Consider the following 25,716-nt stretch of genomic DNA (forward strand, 5'->3'; position numbering starts at 1 on the left):
TGTTTGCAAAACAAATTGTTATCAGATATTAAAACAAACCATTGCATTTTTATCATGGTCTTTAACTGCTAAGGTTAAATGATGTCATAAACCAAAACCTAGTTCCGCTTAGGCCACGTGTTAAGACATGTTTCCCTTAGAATAGTTTTTGCTTGTTTACGAAGTTGTTTCCTATTGGCGTAACAAGAAGTGGTTTGTTATAATGTTGGAGATTATCACCTGAAAACAGTATGGCTCTAGTTGGATTTTGGGTGCCTCCGTCGTGTCAGAATCTTCTAATGGATTTTTTTTTGTATTATTAAAGATGTCCTTTGGTTTAATAGTTAGACTATAAACATATGAATATGAATGAATTAAGTTCAGTGTTGTGTTAACTAGTGCGAGTAGATCTTGGTTCCTATCTAAAAGAATTAAGGAGTAGTGTCTTGGTTCCTGTTAACGAGAACAGAGGAGGCGTCTAATGTCATGGTAACTACTGGAGAATTAGGGTGTGTTTGGGATTCCTTATTTAAGGTAAAAAGGCCTTTTTGTGATAAGTTCAAAAGGTCTTATGGCTTTCTAATAAGGAGTTTCCAAAAAAGTGTTTGGATTAACATAAGACAATAAGTTGTTTTTAATAAGTGTTTGGTTTAACTTATTGATGTAAAATGACCAAAAAGGACATTTTTGTATAAGTAAATAAGTTGGGTGGAATGGAACTTGGAAGGGTGTAATGGGTATTCTAATCCTATAAGGAGATAAGTTAGCAAACTCTAACTTATTGATGAAAACCTTTATTTTGGCTTTGTTGATAAAGAGATATGGAAAAGGTCTTATGTGTTCCCAAACATTTTGTTAACACAAAAAGGACTTATTCAACTATTATAAGTCATAAGGAGAGGAAAATAAGGAATCCCAAACACACCCTTAACCGTCAAACCTTAGTGTTAGGAAGTTTACGCGTGAGCGAGAAGTCAGGGGTGGATTTACTCTTAGTTGTGAGGGGAGAAGTTCCCACTCAATCAACCAAGAATGCGTAGGGGAAAAAAAGAGAAGCCCGTTTTTAAGGATAAAAAAATATTAATAGTACCCCTTAGCAAAATATTAGTTGCCCCATAATTGGATGATTAACTAACAAAAGAGGAATGCAGAATTTCTTTTCGCATTCCATGAAGATTTTTTGAGCTTCTTTAATCGAAGTTCATGGGATTTTACTATTTACAATTAGTGGATCGTGCAAATGATGGTAGAGGTACGCAAAATAGCTGGTTAACCGAGCCGACCCAAAAATGGAATTGAAACCTAGCCGGTTTAAAACCGATAATATGGAAACCGGTTTGGAACTGATTGAAAGTGTAGGTTCAGAACCAGTTTGTAATTCTCTCGACCGAAACAGGTTACCCGAACCAAAACCGGCCAAAACAGGCCAAAAACTGGTTTCAATCCTAACTGAAACCGATCATAAGTCGGTTTTGACTTTTATTGACCAAACCGAACCAGTTTTAACCCAAACCGGTTCTGGGTTTTAAACCGGTTTGTGCACCTCCAGATGATGGTGGCTAATTCCAAAATACCAAATATCTCAAGTTACAAGTTAAACCTTATAGATTTGAATTTTAATTACCCTAAAGTTATGAATCATAATTAACTAAGTTGAATAAACAAATAATGTGATTTGTTGTTGGATTAGCCAATTGCTTTGTGAGTGTTTCTTATTTTCTTATAATAAGGAGACTTGGTGGTGGCATGATGTGCAAATCAAGATGTTAGGGAGTTATTGATGTGCACGAATGAGGAGGAAAAAGCGAAATTAAGGGATAGAAGAAGGCAGCGACTGAGGCAAAGCATAGTCTATGAAAGGATGAATAAACACTTGAAAATAACTAATTAAGGATGGGGAAGATGACTTGTACAAGATTTTCAAAGCTAGGAAGCGCAATATTCAATACTTTGGATTCGTGAAGCTTATAATGGGAGATGGTGGACGCTTGTTAGTAAAATGCCAAGACATCAAGTTGAGATGACAAACATATTTCCGTAGTCTTTTTAACGACCATAGATCTGATAAGGAAGAAAGTGAGAACCTAATTACACAACGATGATAAGGAAATAAGTGCTACTATCCTAATATAACACAAAAGAGTTGAAGAAGGCTCTATGAAGATGAGAGAGGTTAGGGTGGTTGGATCGGACAACATAGCCATTAAGGTGTGGGTTTAGTTTCATTTTATAAGAACAACGGGGATGCTCAAGGGGTTAAGGTTTTAAGCCATAATATAAAATTCTGGGATAGGGTAATTGAGACAAGACTTAGACAGGAAACCAAGGTTACAGAGAATTAATTTGGTTTATGTTGGGAAGGTCAACTACGGAGGCGATACACATTCTAAGAAGATTGATGGAAAAGTACAGGGAGAAAAAAATGTGGTTTGCATATAATGTTCATTGATCTTGGTAGTCTTGAGAGAAGAGGGGTGCTTGGGAGTTATGTAGAGATAACTAAGGATATGTAGTACATGGCTAAAATATGTGTGCGTGCACCAATGGGGGTTACAAACTTCTTCTTTGTGGAGGTGAGCCTCCACCAAGGATCCACGCTGAGTCCATTTCACTTTGCAGTAGTCTTGGATGAGCTATCGCAATCGATATAGGAATCAGTTACGTGGTGCATGCTCTTTGTAGATAATATTGTGCTAGTTGCGGAAAGTAAAACGAGGCTAAATGAGAGCTTGGAAGTATGGCTAGTAGACTTAGAGCGAAAAGGTTTAGGGATAAGTCGCTTTAGAATAATATACATCTATAGTAACTTCGGTGGCGCAAAACTAAGGTTCTTCTAAGAGGGCTGTACTTATTTTCTTTGTTCATCTACTCCTTGCTATGTTGTCTGTTATCAATATGTCATTATCTAGTAAAAAATAATTAAATCAGTGTTTCTAATCACCTAAGTAAGCTAGGGTAAGTAGGGTGTCGAACCACAAGGAGCATGTGGTCAGTGTAACATGCATCAGATTTCTAATATTATGAAGTAGCAGTTAATAGTGCTGATCACAGAAGCAAACAATTTGAGATTAATAATGATTAAACAACTTAACAAATTCGAGCAATAAGCAAAAGCAAATCACACCGGGGTTTAAGTATGCAACTAAACAGTAATCTCATGCAACTTAACAGATTAATTATCATTGGTCAATACAGATTGATTAACGAGCTAAACCGTAGGCATCAACAATCATTAACACTCGATACTGGTTATCAAACATTTCATACCAGTGTGACTCAACTAAGGGCAATTGTATGCTTCAATGTAATCAATTAATCAAACAACCCTATAAGTAATTATTATAGCAACCAGCAGACTAATCGTTCTGATCGAAATAAACCAAAACCGACTGAATGCGCCGGAATAGCTCTTCTCTGCCTTGGAAAGTGCTTTGGAATGGTCAAGATACGAATATGTTCGTCAAAACATGTTTTTAACCAAACCCTAAATTTCCCGTCTTTGGCATCCACCGCGATGGGGTCTTCATGGGTCCATCGCGTACTGATATAGACCAAAAGTCAACGATCCATTTAAACGAGTCCATCACTGTACGCGTTGGACTCTTTTCTATATGCGACGGGTCTCTTCCCCAGCTAACAATGTTTCTTGTCTCGTAACGCGTGCTAAACATCCCGGGTCTTCATTCCGTGCTCGTACACTTGCGTTCCTATTTTATAATATCCACATATTAAATTTTATAGTTATTAAGTTTCATGTCATTTGACTGTATGCATGTTTGTTAATTCTCTAGTGTATTATGGCTATCTTAGTATCGAGTTAATATATATTAAATTATTATTAATGGTAGTAATATGGTTTCTTCATACCACTTACATTTTCACCAACAATTATTTTATTTTTTGTGGATGTTATTATTTATGGGTTTGTCTATGACGTGCTTTTATAAAATGGAGTAATACTCAAATGATGTAGAGGTGGATTTTAGTGACACTACTTATGATTTATAAAGCAATTACGAAGATGAAGAATTGTTTGTTATCAATGACTTTGAAGATGAAGATCTTGTACTACTTTATATGCAAAAGTTGAGTTGAAAGACTTTCATATTCAAAAGGTGAGTTATGTGACTTTTATATTCAAAAGTTGAGTTGAGGGATTTTTATGTTCAAATTCAACAAGTGGAAGAAATTTTATATGCGAAAATTGAGTTGAGTGACTTTTGTGATATTTACCTTGTATAAAATACCATGAAAAACCAACATACTTTTGGTTTTTGCTTACAAAAGTTCCTCAACTCTTTTTATGCATATTAAAGTCCCCTAACTTGATATTTTTGAACATAATTGTGAATATGACCTATGATAGCCGGTTTCAAGTTTCATAAAGTAATAAACAGATATTTATTATATATAATAAAAAAAAATTAAAACACACTATGGTTTTAATCTCCTACCTGCACAATCAGAGGACCACCATGAAACCACTAAACCTTCTTTTTCCTTCAATCCCCTTGCTCATTCAATCAAAACAAAGCAAACTACAAAAATACCTAAATCATGGACGCTAGGCAGGCCTTCAACCACAACACCACCATGAGAAGATGAAGATTGTCGAGAGAACGCTAGCAACAGTGACAATGAGCTTAAGGGTGGGACCGACACCTGTCATCGGCGTGGCAGAGCACACAAAGTCGATATCTTCGGCCGGAACGGAGAAAATGTGGGGAGCAAAGTCAGCTGGAGAATGCGTCATGAATCCCGAAACGCAGTTGTCGATCCCAGTGTACGTGTGGGGCAATTTGTTTGCTGCGTAGTTCACTTTCTTAGTGAAGTGTAACATGGTACAATAATTAGGGTTGGATCTGGATGTCGAGAGATGGTGTTATGATTGTGAAGGTAGGAGATGATTAATTGAATTGAATGTCCAGGAGATGGTATTATGATTGGATGTCTAGGAGATGATGAATTGAATTTGTGTTCTAATTTTTTTTATAATATATTATAAATATATGTTTGTAGTTTTATTATTATACAAAACAGGCTATCATAGGTCATATTCACAATCATTATCAAAAATATCAACTTAATATGCACAAAAAGAGTTGAGGGACTTCTGTAAACAAAATCCAAAAGTAGGTTGGTTTTTCATGGTATTTCCCCTATATAAAGAATCAAAATGTGGAAGAAGAAATGATAACTTGGTCACTATTATTAACGTCGTCTCTATGACTTTTGTTTCCGTGGAAACACGTTATAGAAGCTACAGCATCTTAAATATAGTTGTTATGGACATCGTTATTGTCACCTCAATGATAAAAATCTAAGTTATTGCCACCATCTTAAATATAGTTGTTATGGACATCGTTATAGAAGCTACAGCATGCCACATGATGCCAGAGAGTGTGTTGGTTGTGGTGAACCGTGGTTCATGGTGAAAACACATGCAATTAAGAGAAAACAATTATTATTAATTGCATCTAAATCTTGATTAGGTTTGTTTGTATCTTAGACTATGAGTTGTAATAACAGAGGACGGCATAGGCTATTTTTAGTCAAATTAATACATAATAAGGTTAAAATTTTAGGTAGGTTTAACTTAATTAGAGGAATTAAGACAACGCCTAAGACAATAATGAATATAGGGTTGCGTGTTCCCACCAACCATGACAATAGCATAGTTTTCTAAAGCTTTTTTTTTTAATTTAATTACCTATTTTTAAAATAAGATTTATGTTTTTAAATACAAAATATATTCTTTAGGTTGTGCCATGAATATAAAAGGAGTTGTCCTTTAATGGTTTAATTTATTGTGAAAAACGCAACATTATTCCCAAGACTTTTGATCATTTTCTTTTTACATATTACATTCGTTAGTGGATAAATAATAACAAGTTGCATTAAACAAGCAAGAAGGCTGAGAAAAGAAACAAACGAAATACAAAGAAAAGCATAATGACGTACAACAAACAACTTATAGCCATGTTACATATGAATGAAATTTAAGCTAGCTTCATCATTTCTCTGATTCTCTCAATCCAAACTCTTGAGATTTGCTCTAACTTGATTTAATTCTTTCCACCAAACATGCTATATTATTATTATTATTATTATTATTATTATTATTATTATTATTATTATTATTATTATTATTAATTGAAAATAGCTTTGTTTCTTGCTCTTCAAGTGGTGCATTTTTCATGTGAGAAAATAACAAGTTTTTCTAATGTGAGAAATGAGCTTTAAAACTTAATGACAATAGTGGCCTAATGATTATAATTATTTTAAATCTCCTGTTAAACATGACATGAGGTGTGAAATGTGAAAACCCTACTTGACTATGTAGCGATTTTATATTTCACATCTCACAGATCTCATAAAAATGGCCTAACACTTATGAAATTAACGAAAACAAATTCGTAAGTTGATACTCCTTTTGTATATTTATTTGAGCTTCTGTTGTTTTATGTTCAACTTAATGGCATAATTTTGGTAATTGAGTAACTTGACCGCACCTTTATTGCTATTGTGTTTGTGTTTACGGATTTGTGAGGCAAACCGAAGATTTGATACGAACCAATACATAACATAAACCAGGAAATCATGTCAAGCAAAATCAAATCAATGAATTTCGGGTTATTTATGTCCTGTAAAAATTCACTAACTCTAATGGATATAATACATTTTGCCAATACATATATATAAATTCATGTAAGTTGCATATCTTTAATTCATTTTATTACTATGTGATTGAGATTGAAGCACAGTTTAACAATTATTTGTTAAAAGTAAATGACTTAAAACACATTAAAAATCTAATATCTCTATTCAAATAGTTGCTATGCGACCATTATTAATTTATTATTTTAAATCTCCCGGTTAATACCCATTTGAGAAAAAAGGGAAATTGAACGGTTGTCCGCAAAAGACGTGGGGTTATGGATTTCCGAAGGGACTGTAGGCAAGACGTGGATATAAGTTATCTGTGTTACGCATGGAACTGTGAGAGGGCATCTGCAGGGAATCCTTGTGAGTTTGTGACTACACAAGCAATACTATGCACTTACTCTTATTATCTAATATATATAATTTCAGGTTAAATACAAATCATTCTTAATATAAAAAGCAGTGAGAATCAATTTGCTTTTATTATTATATTTGTTTTTATAAGTGTTTTTTGTTATTTTTTGTTCGTATTTGCTGATTTTCGATTATCAGACGTTATAAGCATTTACTGATTTACATTTTATTGTTGTTATAAAGTTTTTTCTTATGCTGTTACTATTTTATTGCTAATTTTAATTCTTTTGTTGTTATTAGGACTTTTTCTTTGTTATTATAATAGCATTGCTTATGTTAATTGGTATTGTAGTTGGTATTGTTTTCTACGTTCTTATTTTTGATAGATTGACTTGGGATGAGAGGATTAGGCATGATTTGATAGACCTAAACCTCTCCGAGGACATGGTTGAGGATAGGAATTCGTGGAGAAGTAGAATTAAAGTTAAGGATTTTTAGAGAGAATTGAATAACTTAGGGCTTAGACTTAACTTATTTAGGTCACATACCATAATGGTATTTCCCTTACATATATTATTATTATTATTATTATTATTATTATTAGCTTTTATATTGCTGTTAAACTGTGACCTTATTATTAATATTATTATAATTAGTAGTAGTTTTTATATAACTGTTAAACTTTGATTTCCTTTATTTTGCTTCATACACATGTACTTAGAGCCGAGGGTCTCTCTGGAAGCCACCTCTTTATTCCTTTGGATAGAGGTACGGTGTGCCTACATCCCACCCTCCCCAGACCCTACCTATAGCTTTGCTGTCGGTGGGATTTTACTGGGTATGATTGATTGATTGATTGATTATTTTTGATAGATTGGTATTGTTTCCCACGTTCTCATGTTAAGATTATTTGTACTACATACATAAACAAACTTACACACAAACACATATTGATCAGTGGTGAAGCTTGGACGAAAACACGCACGAGAGGGGGCTCAAAATTTTAGTTATGGCGAAAACGAGTAAATTATACGAATGGTTTTTAACACGCGAAGTGTTAGAATAACTTAGAGTAATTATGCTTAAACAAGTGTAATTATTATTATGCTAACATATAAATCATAAGAAAACTTGTTTAGTTAATAATAATAATAATACTAAAAATAAACAAATAAAACTACAGATCATATTTGACTACTGCGGTGGGTGTTGCTGATAACGCATGGTGTTTTCTCAGACTTCTTTAAATCTTTTTATCATCATCATCTTCATCATCATCATCATCATCATTATTATTTTTTTTCAGAACGGCGACTTTCTTATATTTAGGCTACCGCACTCTTCAAATTTAGAGAGTCCCGATGCCCCACTCTGGCCAGACTATGTTGTCTTAACCGGGCTCATGCGGGATTCAGAGTTTGGCTTGGGCGTTCCCTTGGGAAACCATACCGCCGACTGCCACTTGACAACCGTTGTGCCATCACAAGAGTAGAACTCTCTGGCGTAACACACGGTGGGACGAAAACCCGGGTGGGCTCAGGATTCAAAATGACAACCTTTACACAAGGCCTAGCTTAAATCCTTCATTGCCAATATCCACCCAAATATGACACAAGTGAGATTCGAACTTGAGTCTCCACTGGAGAACCCAAGCCTTTTACCACTAGGCCACAAGTGAGGGATATTATTATTTTACGTAAACTACACAATTAGTGTCTTAGATGTTGGTCTTAAAACTCAAACTTCATACAAAATTTAATCCACAATTCCACATACCTTAAACATTCAACTTTTTAAAAATAATACTCAAACATGTTACTTTGTACAAACTATATGGACCATCTATGTACTAAATTCTAAAGGTAATCATGTTACTTTGTACAAACTATATGGACCATCTATGTACTAAATTCTAAAGGTAATCACGATTAAATATCATCTACATAACAAATTTGAACTAATATATTATACTTAACAAAGTAAGAAATTAATACACATATTACAAGTGTTGAATAAAGGTCACCCGTGTTTCATATTGAAATCATTTTTCTTTAGCTTTGTAATTTGTAAACTTAGAAATTACAAAATGATAAGTAAGAAAAGTGGGATCTGAAAAAAGTATTTGAGCTTCCAGAGTTATAACATTTGACAATGAATAGTTTGTTATTTATTAAGTTAGATAAGGTGCTTTAGTATTAATTAGTTAATTATGTTTGATTGTAATATAAAATATGTGTGCTATTTTTAAAGTAAATAGTATATTTGTGCAACTTTTAACACAATTACATTATCTACTATATAAAAAGCAAATGGTAAGGATCTTTTAAAACGTAAAAGGTGCACGATTTTTTGGTTTAGATACAAGCTATAATGCATAAGATTAAGATATTCAAGGAACAATTTTGTCTTTAGGCATCATATAAGGTTAATTTTAATTCATTCATTTAAAATATAATCCTTATTTTAAGTCAACTACCTCCGTGACGTTTAAACGGTCATAACTTTTTCACGCGTTAATCTATATTTTATAAAAAATTATACCATAATGAGTATTTTATTCTCTTTAATTTGATTATGGTATTGCTTATTTTTTATATTTTGAAAACTTAACGTGTTAGATAATTACCAGTAACGACCGGCAAACGAGTTGAGTCGCGCGGGTTCGGGCCATGGTCTAAAAGGGTTTAGGTCAGAACGGGTTGATACAAAAAAGGTTAATGCGGTTTAGGTCGGGTTCGTTTTGATAGGTGTCAAGTCAAAACTGGTATCAGGTTAGAACAGTGTCGAGTTGGAATGAGTTGCGGGTTAAAATGCGTTCAATGCAGCGTTGCGCGGGCACTGACATCACGTTGCGCGCGTATAGTCGTCGTATGACGCGGTTACCGACGCCGTTTGGGCATCTAATGCTGCATAACGAGCATAATATTGTCGAGTTACATGCGTACTGTTGTGAGGTCACGCGCGTACTGACATAGTAACACCGACTACACGTTCACAATGTGATGCATGCCCCGCCGCATCGTGCGAGTACCGGACTAGTATGTAATTATAAATGATGAAAATGCAAAAATGATTAGTATCAACTTTGAAGATTAAATTCACATACAAAGTTTGATTTTCCTAGAATGCCTAGAAAGAGAACATTTTGCTCCAATACTTTAATCTCAAAAATCCACTTACATCTTCTCTCATCACTTAAAAAGCCAACACTCCACCATCAACCACCACAACAACCGTTACCACTCACCACCACCTCGCCTGAAATTCGCTGGCAAAGTTGTCGGAAAATTTCATCGGGAAAGTCATCTGAAGTTGCCAGAAATTTTCACTGGGAAAGTTGCTGGAAATTTTGGCTGGAAAACTCGTCGTAAATTTTGGCCGTAAAGTTGCCGAAAAATAGTCTTCAGAAAAGATCATTGGAAAAAGCACAATGGAAAATATTATGAAAAAACACAATGGAAAACGCACAACGGAAAAACAAAATGAAAAACACAATTGTATATCAAAATTTGTAAAAAGACCACTAATTTTTTTTTAATTTTTATATAGCAATATGGTACCCAAATAAAAGATAAAAGAATGCTCGTTATTATTGTGATTTTTTTAAATATCATATAAAAAGTTATAGACGTTGTAAAAATGATAAGGAAATTAATATGTGCCTTGAATGCGAAGAGAGAAAGTAAACAAATGTGTTATCTCTATTATGCCCTCCCCCTAATGTAATACTTGATTTCATCCATAAATTAATCTCAACAATCCATGCCCAAATTTATGGACTAATTTACTTCTTATCATTTTTACAAAAACCATACTTTTTATTATAATTAGGGTGGAGGGAGTGATCACCTAAGGGTAGTGAAACTACCATTGACACTGACCAATCATGCATTGTCACATCATATTTACCCTCAACTACCCTTGACTACCCTAAGGGCTGGCAATGATACACCCAAACTACCCTAAAAATTTTTATTTATTTAATTTAGAATAACTCAAAAGTTATAATTTAAAAACTCAAAAATAGATAAAAACACATAATAATTAAACGACATTTTATTAAATAAAACATAGATTACAATACTACTCCCAATTCTATTGGTTTTGATTTTTGTTATGAGTTTAGACGTGCCGTTATCGCGAGGGTTAATTTGTCCGACCATATCACCATTTTGAACACACTTGGTGTTGTGTACGATCGTTTGATCCTCCTTCCAAAACAAGATAGTTCCAAACTCGTGGCAAAAAACCCAACGTTCGTTGCTCCATGAGGTCCATGTCTTCGAAAACATAGGCCCAAACCTTAGCTAACGCTACTTCTTGACGTCTCCATCTCCAATACGCAATTCGTTGGCGATTTGGTTACTCAATGTAAAAGTTGTAGAATATTGTGTGTTAAAATTGGAAGAGATGGAGATTTAAATAGTAAATAGGAAACAAGGGGTATTTATTTAATGGAATTAATTTAAAGAAGAACGGTTCAACGGTTATATTGAACCAATTCTCACGGGGAATACTCCCCTAGCACACTCACTGTCCGAGGAAAATGGAAGGGTAATGGCGTCTACCCTAAGGGAATACTACCCCTTGGATGATACCCTTTAATGACTCCCTCCACCCAAACCCTTAGGGTTTGTTTGGTATGAGGTGATGTAATGGACGATAGAATGGAATAGACGTGGTAATGGAATGGGTTATTACCATTCCAATGAGATGTTTGATTATTACATTGGAATGCAATGAATGATTAGATTGTGTTGTTTGGTGGGTAGGAAAAAAGTAAAAAATAAAACTAAAATGGTAGTGAGTGGGGGTGGTGGTGGGAGGTAGGTGGCAGTCATAACATTGGTGGGGGTGATGGTGGTTGGTGTTGGGCGACAAGAGATAGTGGTGGTTGGAGGTGGGCAGTGGTGGTGTTGGTGTTGGTGTTGGTGTTGGTGTTGGTGTTGGGGGTGGGTGGTGGCGGTAACAGTGGAGGTGGGAAGCGGTGGTGGCAATGGCGGTGGTGGGTAGCGGTGACGGTTGGCGGCGGGTGGTGCTGGTGAGGGGAAGGGGCAATGGCTGATGGTGGCGGCGTGCGGGTGGCAGTGGTTGGTGGCGGTAATAGCGGCGGTGGACGACAATGTTGGTGGTTGGTGGCGGTGGTGGGTGGCTGGCACTGATGGCGGCAGTTGGTGATGGTATAAAGGCGATGGACAACCATGGTGGTGGTTGGTGGCGGCGGCGGTGGTGGTTGATAGTGGTGGTGGGTGTTGATGGTGGTGGTGGGAGGGTGGTGGAGGTGAGGTGAAAGGGGAAATGGAATGAAAAAAAAAACATGAGATATGGATGAAATGAAATTGGGTATTTTAGAGGGAATAGAATGGACTAGGTAATGGGTCATTCCATTTAATCGATCAACTAAACACATTTTTCTTCATTCCCTCGGAATGAGCCATTCCATTCCACCCTCTATTTCTGCATATCAAACGCTAACTTAGTTTTGAATATAAAGATTTAAAACTAATGAATAGATTAATTCAAACAAACAAATTGAAGAAATGATATATCAATGATTTCGCATTGTTTGAGAATTTCAGTTAACTTATTATTTTATAGAAAACTATCTTCCAAACTTTTTGCGGATATAAAAAGTGGCAACACTTTTCATAAAAACGACATTCTTAAGTTGTGTTCTAAAGCGTCTTCACTTACTACTGTTTCCAATGGAATAATAAATTTTTAATTATTAAAATATATTTTCACATTATTTTTTCAATAAAATATGATTTAAGACTCCAAACACAAACTGGCAAAACGTTGAATGCCTTAGGAGGCTCGATAAGAGAACACCCAACTTGGCAAGTTGTTAATATAATCAACACCTTTTTTTTTTTTTGTTCTTATGGAAACAAAACCTGCCTTATTTAATGAATATTTACTAGGTTAATTATTCCTTGCGAATAATTAACATTTGTTTATATATGGTATCAAGGACGATGTTACGTTTGAAGATCGTGTCTCTGAAATTTGCACCCTTGATTTGTTGGTAGTTAACATTTGCTTATATTTTATTATGTTTTTATATTTCAACGATATACGTTCGGTGAATTTGGCATAATTTCCACAATATTATATATTTGAGAAACCATAAATTTGTAGTAGGACAAAGCTTATAAAATAATATATGCTTGAAATATAGAGAATGAAGGAGAATAATTTCTGCAACTAGGTCGTTGTTATATACAACACCTTGAACCCATTTGGCTACTAGGCTATATTTTTATGTACATGATAGTCTGAATTCAAATAAAATCCAATATAATTCATGACAACATATATATTATCAAATTGGTGGTTGTGACAAGATAACGCGTAACATGGATATTGTATTGTTATATACGTATGATCAACTTAGTTTCATTTAATTTTAAACTCAAGAATAACTTTAACGCAATCTTCTTTGAAATTGTATATTCGAAACATTCAAATAATAAATAGCATTGTACATAGTAGTTAGATAAGAAATACAATAATGTTATTAAATCCTGCGTAATTGCAAGGTAATTTGTTATAGTTACAAATTAACTTAAGGGTTTTTGAGTTAGTTTTCTTCTGTTTTAGTCTAGTTTGTAAACATTATTTAACACAACCATTAATAAACGATTAAGTTTAGACTACTATTTCATATAGTTTCGTTTTTCGAGCGTTGCTTACTAAAATCACATATATATTTTGGTATGTTCGATCACAAGACATATATTTCATTGATGTCTAGTTTGGTCCATTAGCGTTTGATCATTATCTGCAGAATCTTGGGACGTAGTCGCTGTTGCTTCTCCTCACAGCAACCACCATTTCTCATTGCAGCTTTGAAGGGGAAAGTATATTTTATTTTATACTGAACTAGATTTTATCCCCCGTATTACGAGGTTGTTTTACATTATTCGTTTTTAATATTTATACATGTATATTTGGATTATAATTTTATTTATTGTAAGAAAGTTAATAATTAATATACTTGAGGTTTGATGATTAAATGGTTTCACAAATAAATGATATGTTATAAATCCGGTTTAAAAACTATCTGGGTTTGGTGATACCCATTACCCGTTTATTTTATTTATTATAAAATTATTTCTTAATTATAAATAATATCTTTTTTTAAAAAATAAAATAGGATATTAATTTTTAGTATATTCCTATTTTATAGGATTTTCATATCAAATATCTGATAAGATTATTTTTTAATATAATGAGATATTATAACCCGTTTAAGAGCTATCTGGGTTTGGTGAGACCTTTACCCGTGAATTCGGGTCAAATGCGTGAGAAACTTTTATTTACAAATAAAGTAATCTAATGGCTTGAGATAATGATTGTTTTACATTTTTCGTTTTTTAATATTTTTTTTTGAATTTTAATTTTCTTTATTGTAAGAAAGTTAATAATATACTTAGGGTTTGATGATGAAAGGCTTTTATAAATAAATGATATGTTATAAACCGTTTAAAAGCTATCTGGATTTGGTGATCACCTATGACGCGCTTATGTTTTTTACTATAAAATTGCTTATTAATTATAAATAATATATTTTTCTTTTTAAATTGGATATTAAATTTTAATATATTCCTATTTTGTAGGATTTTCATATCAAATAACTGGTAAGATTAATTTTTAATTTAATGAGATGTTATAACCCGTTTAAGAGCTGTCTGGTTTTGATAAGACCCATACTCCTGAATTTGGGTTAAATCAATGAGAGGCCTTCATTTAAAAATTAAAAAATCTGATGGCTTCCATAAAAAAGAGGAGCGACCACATTGCAACACATAAGATTTTTGGGTTTTCATTTATATATATTATTATAGATATGGTACAACCTATAAAACTTTATATTAGGAAATAATGCTTAACATGCATATAAAAAGTTACAAAAAAGTTGTGGTATGATCGTAAATGTAAAAAAAAGTTGTTTGACAATGTTTAAACCTGTTGTCATTGTTACATCCAAGGTTTTAAAGCTTGCATAAGAGCATTCAAGTTACACTATTGTGTCAGTTTATTTCTTGGGACCCTATAATGGTTTCTTTACTTCATATATTTTCTTTGAAAGTGGAAATAACAATCTTTACTCGTAAGATCTTATTCAGGCTGCTAAAGACACACCGGAAAAGTAATCCAATCTCACACCAGCTGAAAAGTTGGAAGGGCAATATGAGAAACAATGTGACGGCCATTTGTTGTTTTCTGGCTATTATGACGCAAGCCCTGCAAGTCCAACGGCCGTTCGACTATTAAATTCCATGGTGTTTGATTCGACATGATTGACTTCAGCCTTGAGCATCGCGACCGCCAGAATTTATAGTACAACGACCCTTAACAGACTTAAGAGCATTCCTAGCCCATTTCATACCATAATATTAATTACATAAAAAATCATTGTTTTCTCTCTCTCCTGTTTAATTAAATAATCATTTTTATACCTTTATCATTATCTTTTCTCTTTCCTCCACTTACAATCACTTTTAGAAATATTTAAAAATTATACGGTATAAACAATGATACCCCAAATTTAACTTTTTCATATAACATTTTCTCTCTCCTCTACTCATAACCACTTATAACTATACCATATAATTTGCAAATCCCTCTCACATATTTTTAGAAAATGTGCTGAGAATGCTCTAAGTAATTCCATGGGTGTTTGGGGTCAACGAAATTCATATTATGTTTAACCATTTTTGACTTGCGCTAATGTTCGCATTCCCATTCTACCTCTAATGCTAAATATTCATCTGACAAATGTGAAAGTGCGTTTGGAATGATAATCGGACGACCGTTTATTAGCCAGAAAAAACCTATCTCGCTGATGGTAAATTTGTAGCTACTCATAACATACTTGATGAATGCCTTTCCCGCCAGTTGTTTGTCAATTTTTGAACGCGTAAAGTTGGAAACCCACATGTAAATCTTGAACGTCTATGGCCAAAGTTAGGTGAAGATGTTGAGGCCTAATGGATGGTTATTTGTTTATTTATTTTTTAATATGGGTTGAGGACTTATGCTGATTATATGGTAAGACAAATCTTGCATCTTAGTACATGGGACTAGTTTATGTCTACGTTCTTTATTGGATTGACACTAAATAATGCAAGGCAAAAACAAAACGTAATGCCCGCATTTTAAACACGCAAAAGTAGAAATGAGGAGGGATTTGATTTTATGGTGATGTGTTAGGATCCAAAGGCTTATTTTAAGACATTTTTTTTATCAAGGTCATCCTATGAATCGTTTGGAAGTAAAAAGTACGGGATGCTTATGGTTAGACATGTTATACTTTTTGTTGGATTGATACTAAATAATGCCGCAAAAACTAGTCACCGAGAAGAGTTAGGATCCAAGAGTTGTAAGACATGTTGGATCATTAAGTTCATCCGATAGATTATTTAGAAGGTAAAAAGTGAACTAATTTAATTTGGTAATAAGTTCATCAAATGAATTATTTGAAAGGTAATTAAAAAATACGGATTGTATCCAAATTCATGACGCCATGCAGCAATCGTAACATAAATTTATTAAAAATGATAAATTAAATAAAAATAAAAGAGAAGGCAATCGGCATTTTAGTTTGAATTTGATGGTCGTCTTGATTGTATGGAGATGATCGTTCATTCATAGTTATTAACGACCGCCATATTAATGCCAGCGACGCTATCAACCCTTGTCTCCTATGACGGCCGTCAATTGGGTGTTATCAAAAGTCCGTTTGTATGTGGCGTGGGATTACATATCGGTGTGTGTATAGCAAACTGCATGTCATTAATTCTTCATCTTTAGAAACTCGAGATGTGGCAGTGTAAAACGTGGGTTTAGTCTGGCATTGCTAAATATAATTGTGTATTTTTTTTAAGTTACTTGAATCTAAATACTAATATGAATAGATTAATCTTTTTTCTTTCTAAGAAATTTCAGTTAATCTTAATCTTATCAAGGTCTATAATAAAGATGTCCTCTGAAGTTATTGTGTTCTAGGATGTAGTCCGTGTAATACACGGACGGTTAAGAAATACAACAAAAAAGTTAAATTTATTAATATACGTAATAACATGTCTTATGAATTAATAAGATATAAATAATGATAAATAAAATTTTATAATTTGTAAATATCTAAAAACCTCATTTAATACAACATTTAAAATTACATTTGCAACTTTGTTAGTAATTCTATAAATGGTAATATTATTAGTTGGCATCCTTGTTGGGCACTCTAGATGAATGACATGCATAATAATGATTTTGCTTTACTAGTATATATATATGTGTGTGTGTAGATTCAAGTCATTTGATGGATATTGTTGTAAATTTAGAGGTAGTTTTAGAGGAGTGTGAGTTAGCTATTTAAAAAAAATAAATAAATTAAAATCTACCTTTGTTGGATATTGTTGTAAATTTTGGAGGGGCCAACAGCGTGGGGATCTGTAACACCCCGGCTTAAGCGGAAACGTCCGAGTGTGATATACAGATTGCTCAAACACACGTGGCACTATTAAGTGACCATAATAACATCAATTCATTTAATAAGCCAAGTAACACAAGTTCGAAAGTAACAATACCAGTTCAAACCAAAACATAACCATAACAATAGTTCTTTTATTGAAATACCCTAAGTAATCTGAGTGTCTTCAATACTACAACCTCTAATCACGGTACCTGTAACATATGTATAAACTATGGTCAGCTATAAATATAGCTGGTGAGTTTCCACAGTTTAAATACGTACATAAAAACCATACAATTCATAGACATGTGGTAAACGAGCAAGTAAGTCATTTCCAGTTGGTACAACCAGCGTACTTGGATAATCGCACAAGTAAGGTCCTTTCCAATTGGTAACAACCAACGTACTTGGATAATGAGGACCTTTTCCACTCGATACAAATGGACCGAAGTGCAAAGGGGGGCGTATGATCATACTTAATGAGGCTTCCCAATCGTGCAAGCAATATTCGTGCAAGTAATACAAGTAACACACAAGTCTATATACGAATTGTAGTTTTGTAATAGAAGAAATAATACTTGAATCTTTATAAGGATACATATGCTACCCCAAAACATTAAAACATTAAAACGGGGTGGTGAAAAACTCACCTTAGTAATTGAAGTGAAAAAGGAATAAGAATAACTTGAAGGCGTCAAAGGAACCGAAGCAATCAATCCGTACGAACTATAAATAAGAATAAACATGACTTTTAACGGCTATTATATCGGGATTTTAAGGTTGTTTAATTGTATGATAGTTTTAGAAGATAGTTATTATTTTATTACGAATCTTATGGCTCTTAGATTATTATGTTATTATTTATGTTTTAACAACAACTTGGTTATTAGTACAATTTAAGCACTTTAATGGCGAGAAAACAAAGTTTATATGTTTGAAAAACTTGAACTATTGTTTACAAGTCGAAAATATAATTGTTGCTTTAACAAAACGATTTTTAGAGAATTAAAGTTTACTTTGCAATTATTACACGATTTTTAATAACGACTTATAAAAACGAGAAACTTGATTTTTATATGTAAAATGGTGAGATATATTTTATAGTTAATTTACATAATTTTCATTTAATTTAAAAAGGTTTTTATAAATTTATTATGATTATTAATTGATTAAAATGATTTATTAATTAATAATAAACTGGAAAAATGTTTAATAAAAAAAATGAGATTGACCCGGGTTTCGAACCCGGGTCTTGGTGGTATAAGTTCTGGGTATTATCCAACTGCTCTGGTGACAATATTCGTTTATAGTATGGTTTTTAATACTTAAATATCCTATTAGCTTTGGAATGGATTTTAATAATAATAATAATAACAATACAGTTTATTAAACCAAAAAAATGAGCATGACCCGGGTTTCGAACCCGGGTCTTATGGTTGAGAGGAATTGAGTTTAACCAGTTGAACTAGAATGATATCCGTTTAAGAGTTAAGAATCATTATATATATATATATATAATACTTCAGGTTTATCTTTTTCACATGAAGAACATAAACCCTAATAATTTAATCTCAGTTTCTGTTTCATGTGTGTTTAAATTAGTATAGGGTTTTTGTTTATTGGATCAAAACTAATCAAAAACATGTTACAATTACCTCAAAAGGTGTTGATTTGGTGAAGAACAAGAACTCGCCGGAGCCGAAGCTTTGCCGGATTATTACGACTACTGTAAAGAGAATTAGAGGGAAAGAAGGTTATGAGCGAGTTGTAACAAAGCTTAGATCCTTATTTATACAACTAATTGGAGCGTGTACGCGTCAATGCATTAATGTGATTTACCCGGATTTTCCGGCGACGATTACGGGGTGATTTACGGATGTTAAACGCAATTAAATAGTTAACGATTAAAATTGACCGAGAAACGTTTTTATATAACTATTTTGTAAAAAAATATAGATTTTACGGTGGTTTGGCCATTGCGGTGGCGGCCGGCCGGAAAAACGTGCAAGGGGGGGGGGGGGGGGGCTGGGCGGGTAGGGTTTGTTATAATATTATAATTTAAATAAAATTTACAGTTTCAGCCCCTTATGTTTAACAAACTTATTAAATGTAATTTAAATTCTTTTAAGTTAAAATAAGTTTTTAAGTTTTACACTTTTTGCCCAAACCTTATATTATAAAGTCTTCGGTTTTGGATTATTTACGCGTTTTACTCGTGCGGCTCGATTAACGTTAAGGTTCGGGAATTTATAAACATAACAACGAACAACGAATAAAGAACATTAAATGTCGGGAAACACTTTATTAAATTATATTTAATACATCGAAACGACCCAACGGGTCGGGTTTACAATATGAACACGAATCGAAAATTGACGAATGTCACAGGATCGGCGGCGCAGAGAAGAAACGAAGACCAAGTGTAGCTCTTTGTACATATAGTCTCTGCAATTTTTGCAACTAATTAATTGAGTTGGCCGCAGCAGCAGCAACAACAACAACAACAACAACAACAACAACAACAACAATCATACCCAGTATATCCGATAAATAGCAAATGCTATTGTTTAAAGGCCATTCCTTAACGGACTAGGCTTTATCTTATATTTATTAATTAACTAATTAAAAATTATTATAACTAAGCAGATTACTAATGGGTTTGAATCAAATACAAATAAAATTAGCGTGCTAATTGTGAAATTTGAAGTAGAGTAATTATATATACAAGTAGAGTAATGTAATAGAGTAATTATGTATTATTCTAAGATGTAATTATATAATTATTCTACTTATATATATATATTACTCTACTTGATTATAACAATTAACACGTTCATTTCATATAGACGTTAACTTTTCCCACAAACTATTTATTTAGACTGAATAAATAACAATTATTCATTTCCATGTATTTAACTCTTAACTAAATAACATGTGATCCTAAATGATAATCAAACAATGCTTATATAGTATTCCATGTTTACTATATAGTATTCCATGTTTACTGAACCCGTTAATAGTTGAAATATTCAAATAAGTATTTATTCAATATTCATCTTTAATTCAAAGCTTGTTGATTATTATTTCATAAATAATAATCACCGACTGGATTTGATTATTCTTAATAAACTTGATATGTTTCTTGTCAAATCGTTTAACTGTTAAACAATCCTTGATTTGTCTTTGCTGTCGGTGTAACCCTTTATCCAACCTCGATGACATTATCGTTAAATGTCGTTAACAGCAGCCTCCTACATGACGAATCACAAAGGTAATTTTAAGTCTTATTCCAATAACAAGTCAATGAATTATATAATTGCAAGAAAAGGTTTATACAATTCCAATTCATGGAACCGCTATCCAGCTCTAAAAATTAAAAGTGTCATTCACTCATCAAACCTAATTGAAAATATGTTTCTCTTTGTCAACTAACTAGCACCTTATTTCAATTGAATTTGATCCTTTCGGTTTTCTGAGAATGTCTACCGTCATATACCTATTCTCTGATGTAATAGTACCGGAGACGGGTATACCCACTGCCCTACTTAGATTCACATGCCAACTCGATCTACTTTTAATTGCGTACGTTCTTAGAAAATATGGCATCTAACGCTAAGGACATCCGGAACTCCCTTATTAAATTGTCTTAGACGTGCTAGTTTACTATGCTAGTTAGATTTATTTTGAAAGTAAAGTTTTGTTGGTTAATTAAACTATAGCATATATATTATTGTCAATTCATAATTAGCCAAGTATTGCCAACACTTTTACTGATTTTACTTTGTACTATATATCAAACAAAAACCTGAAACACCCCTCCCCCTCTCACCTCACCTCATCTTCCTTTATACACCAGAAACATTAGTGGTCCAGCTTACGTTATCACGTGCAACATAGTTAAGATTCTCTTCTGTCTTTATAAGCAGAAGAGAGAGAGATATATACCAACTCACACCAACATCTCCACCTGCCTTCTCTATATTATTCACCAACAAGCAAATAATGAGAAGCATTGCTTCTGTTTTGATCTTTTGAGTGTTCGTGTTCGTGTTCGTCTTCGTATACACATCAAACCCTTCGTGTTTTTCGTTCGTTTCTTTCTCCTATAAACTGAGATTACAATCCACTTATGTGACCAATCCACCAAACCCTACCAATAATTCCAAAGGGAAAACACTTTTATGGTACTAATTCAAGATCAATATTAGGGATCATATTGTTCATGAACAAATGGCACTAGACACAGTATTTTATCCACATGATCAAATTGGTATTTGGGGGTACGATTATTTGTTACAAGATGATAAAAGTTTCTATGGGTTTTTGGAAAGTAACAACCTTTATCAAAGCCAAGAAACATTAACTTGTACTGTTGTTGCCAATAACATGGATTACTGTTCATCTTCGTCTGTGATGCATAACCACAACATTTATGTTACTAATTCTTCGCCGGAAGATTGCATCTCCGGTGATCAGGTGGCACCGGCGGGTAAGAGAAAGCGGCGGCGTACTAAGAGTGGAAAGAACAAAGAAGAATTGGAGAATCAAAGGATGACTCATATCACAGTGGAGCGAAACCGAAGGAAACAGATGAATGAATATCTTGCTGTTATCAGATCATTGATGCCATCTTCATACGTTCAAAGGGTAAGACTAATATCTTTTAATATATGTATTAGTTTATGCGGTGCCGAACTCAGGCAAGGGTGAGCCGAACTCCCGGTCTGGGCGCATTTTTTTTTTGGGTCACTAAATTTATATATGTATTTTAAATGTTATTGAGCGCACTGTATAAAACATTAAAACATCAAAATTAATGTTATGTTTATTGATAAATTATCATTTAAAAGAACCTAAGACCTTTTTAACTATGAAAGTAGCTTATGTAAAACGTATTATATATTTTCTGCATTTCTTTCACTTGTAAACTTTTCCTGGATTTTACTATTTAAACCTAGCATTTGCTGCCACAAATAATATAAAGCAATGAATTAAAATATTTTAAATTATTATTGGGTTTGGACGAAGTCTTGAGATTTTTGGAATTGCTTTAGGGTAAAATGGTTCTTAATTCCACCTATGCTTCGTACATTAAAACTGTTTCATTTTTGTTTTGTTTTTAAAAGAAAAGAGATGTTACATCACGCAAACTTTTGAAATTAATTAACAGAATATAGATGTTACTTTAAAATGCAGAGCAGACAGAGTCACATCATTGAACAAATATATATAAACATGTATTCATATATGAGTGAGATGTGCTACTAAAAATTTTTAGTGTGCGGAACAATGGAATAAATATGCAAAAAGTAGAATAGTGTTATTAATTTCATTTTGTTAGAAGTAGTGTTAAGTTATTGCACTAATTTTCTAATATATATTAAGTACAAATATTGGAAACCAATTTAAATATTGCTTAGTATCTTTATTAGTTTTCTATTGAGTTTATATTTAAACAACATTTTTTTATCAACTTAAAATGTAAATTCATTTCATAATAAAAAAATCTATTTGTTGCAATGTAACTCCATCACTTATATTATACGGCAATAACTATATGAGAATTAATGTATAACATCCAATATACACCAGATATATTTTTACATTTTACAGAGATAAAGAGTACATATTAAGTAATCTATATATAAAACATTTTTATGATGACAAAATAATTGGAAAAGGAAGCAGCGGTAACTGATTTAAAATGTTTATGTTATATGAATACGTGCAACTGACTTTTTGTAATACGTGCAACTTACTTTTTGTAATAGTGATGATACATTAATTCAGGTATGACTTTTTCTGATTCAGAAAAAAAACATGACAAACAGAAAAATATAATATGTATATTTTTTAATTTTTTGAACAATGTACTTCATTTGATTCATGCTTGTCATATCATAATAATTTTTGTTAGAACAAAAATAAATAATTGCCTAGGTACTCTATACAGTTGTTTAGGGCCTTTAAGCGTCTTTAAGTTAACTCCAGTTTTGAGAAAAACCCATTCGTCTGAAGGCCCACTAGTGGTAAAACCCAGACAGCTACTTGGAGATCACAAAGATCATTGTCTTTATTTATTGAGTCACACATGTTCTCCCTAAAATGTTATTTGTGAAGATCGAACCGGTCTAAGCCTTCATTTTCATTGAAAAATCCTAGCTTTCAATCACTAAATATTGATATATGTTAGAATATATTGCTAAAACATTAACCAAAACCCTATATTCCAATAAATATATAAACAATTATTTAAATACTTATCAACCCTTAATTTGCTATTCTCTCTTATTATTTCGTTTATGTTGTGAACGTTTTAGGCATATTTATTATTATTTTTTTATATCTATGTTTAAAATATTTAGGTTTTTTGACTTATTTATATTTGTTATGAATATGTTTGAAACATATGACTTAAAATCTTTAACACATTATGTGTCTAAATTTTATTATAAATAATTTGAGATCACAAATATGTTTTTTTTTAACTCAATTAATTATCTTAATGTTAAACAACAATATTTCATGAAAACACTGAATTGTTTAAGCAGTTTCTGTATATATAACTTGTATAATAAGATCGATGTGCGTACGTATATATAAGCAAGTGTGTTTTGGATGTATTTTAGTAATTATCGAATCAATTATCAGACGGATTGTATTCAAATAAAAACTAATGATTAATTTTTAGGGTGATCAAGCATCAATAGTTGGAGGAGCGATAAATTTTGTGAAGGAGCTAGAACAACGACTACAATCTCTAGAGGTACAAAAGAGAGCCATGCATCAACAAGCAAATCACAACAACGGCTACTCTCCACCGCCACCATTTGGTGAATTCTTCACATTTCCACAATACTCTATTCGACCCGCCAACGAAGGTCGTGGTTCAGCAGACGTGGTTGACAAGAGAGCACCCGCAATGGCGGAGATTGAGGTAACAATGGTGGAGAACCATGCAAACCTCAAAATACTATCAAAGAAACGCCATAGGCAGCTGTTAAGGATGGTGGGTGAGCTACAGTGTTTATGGATCACAATTCTCCACCTTAATGTTACTACCGTTGATAATATGGTACTCTACAGTCTTAGTGTCAAGGTTAGTTTGACTTTTCACATCATTTTTTTGTTGACTTGGTTGTCGTGTTATGATAAATAATGGTTAGCATTCATATTAATATTCTCCTACATTTTAGTATTATTGGATTAGTTTTTAAAAAGGGTGTGAATTTTAACGGTTCACACTATGCTATCTTGATTAATTACAGAACTACATACTTTCTCTTATACTTTTTAAGAACAATTAACTATAACAAAGAAGTAATTACATTCACTATAACAAATAAGTAATTTCGCCAAACCGTAACTTTCTTTTATATCGTTTGAAAAAAAATACAATATTTTGATTGTGTTAAACATTAGCCTATTATTTGTTAGGAAAAAAATATTCTTTTTAAGAGTAAAATTGATTTTAGCAACTAAAGTGAACAATTATGTGGAATTTATTAAATTGTCGATATAAGTCATTATCGGTCAGTAGGTAATAGCGATGACTATTGTAATACAATATACCACTCTTTTCTATTTATATTAAGGTTTTTGTGGTTTTTGTTCGACAGCTTGAGGACGGATGCCAACTGAGTACAGTCGACGAAATTGCCACCGCAGTTAATTGCATTATGGGAAGAATTGAAGAACAAGCTCTTTAACCTAACCGGACTATAACCCTATTGCTTGTATAATAAATAAGGGTTCCAATTACCCTCCCTCTCTATCTCTCTCTGTTGATGTTGAGTTTATGTTTTCTTTATCTGTGTACGTTAATTTCCAAATTTCGTGATTCAGAGAGAGTTGGTGATCATAAAGTTGTTCACTGTTTTAAAATTTGAATTAGTTAAATATTTTTCAAGTAACTAATAGCGTTCTAGTTGTGAAATATATGTGTGTGTTCAAAAGAGAACTTCAAAAAGGTAGAGAACAAAGGAACCCCTTCCCAACGAATCTTATGGTACACTCTTGATCATTTACATCACACTATTTTTGTATGGAAAGAAAATCCATCCAAAAAATCAAAAAAATAATTAAAAAAATTATGAAACAAAAAATAAAAAAAATAAAAGACGTAAAACAATCAAAATGTATATATATATATATATATGTGTGTGTGTGAGAGAGGTGAGGTGCCTTATCGGACTTGAACCTAAGACCGGCTAATCATAATTTTTTAATGCAACCATAAC

At 32.8% G+C, this 25,716-nt stretch overlaps 1 protein-coding gene across 1 annotated transcript; it reads left to right on the forward strand.

Annotated features, from left to right (window-relative positions):
- Positions 1-21,691: 21,691 nt before the first annotated feature.
- On the forward strand, positions 21,692-25,204 carry LOC143591381 (transcription factor bHLH94-like). The gene is made up of 3 exons (XM_077071602.1): positions 21,692-22,123; positions 24,168-24,575; positions 25,096-25,204. The coding sequence occupies exons 1-3, from the start codon at positions 21,707-21,709 to the stop codon at positions 25,183-25,185; spliced, it is 915 nt and encodes a 304-aa protein (XP_076927717.1). The 5' UTR covers positions 21,692-21,706; the 3' UTR covers positions 25,186-25,204.
- The last annotated feature ends 512 nt before the right edge of the window (positions 25,205-25,716 follow it).

Source organism: Bidens hawaiensis, unplaced genomic scaffold (genome assembly GCF_021521415.1).
Source record: "Bidens hawaiensis isolate Kalapana, Puna unplaced genomic scaffold, B.hawaiensis_p1.1 tig00039597_1, whole genome shotgun sequence".
Classification (NCBI taxonomy): domain Eukaryota; kingdom Viridiplantae; phylum Streptophyta; class Magnoliopsida; order Asterales; family Asteraceae; genus Bidens; species Bidens hawaiensis.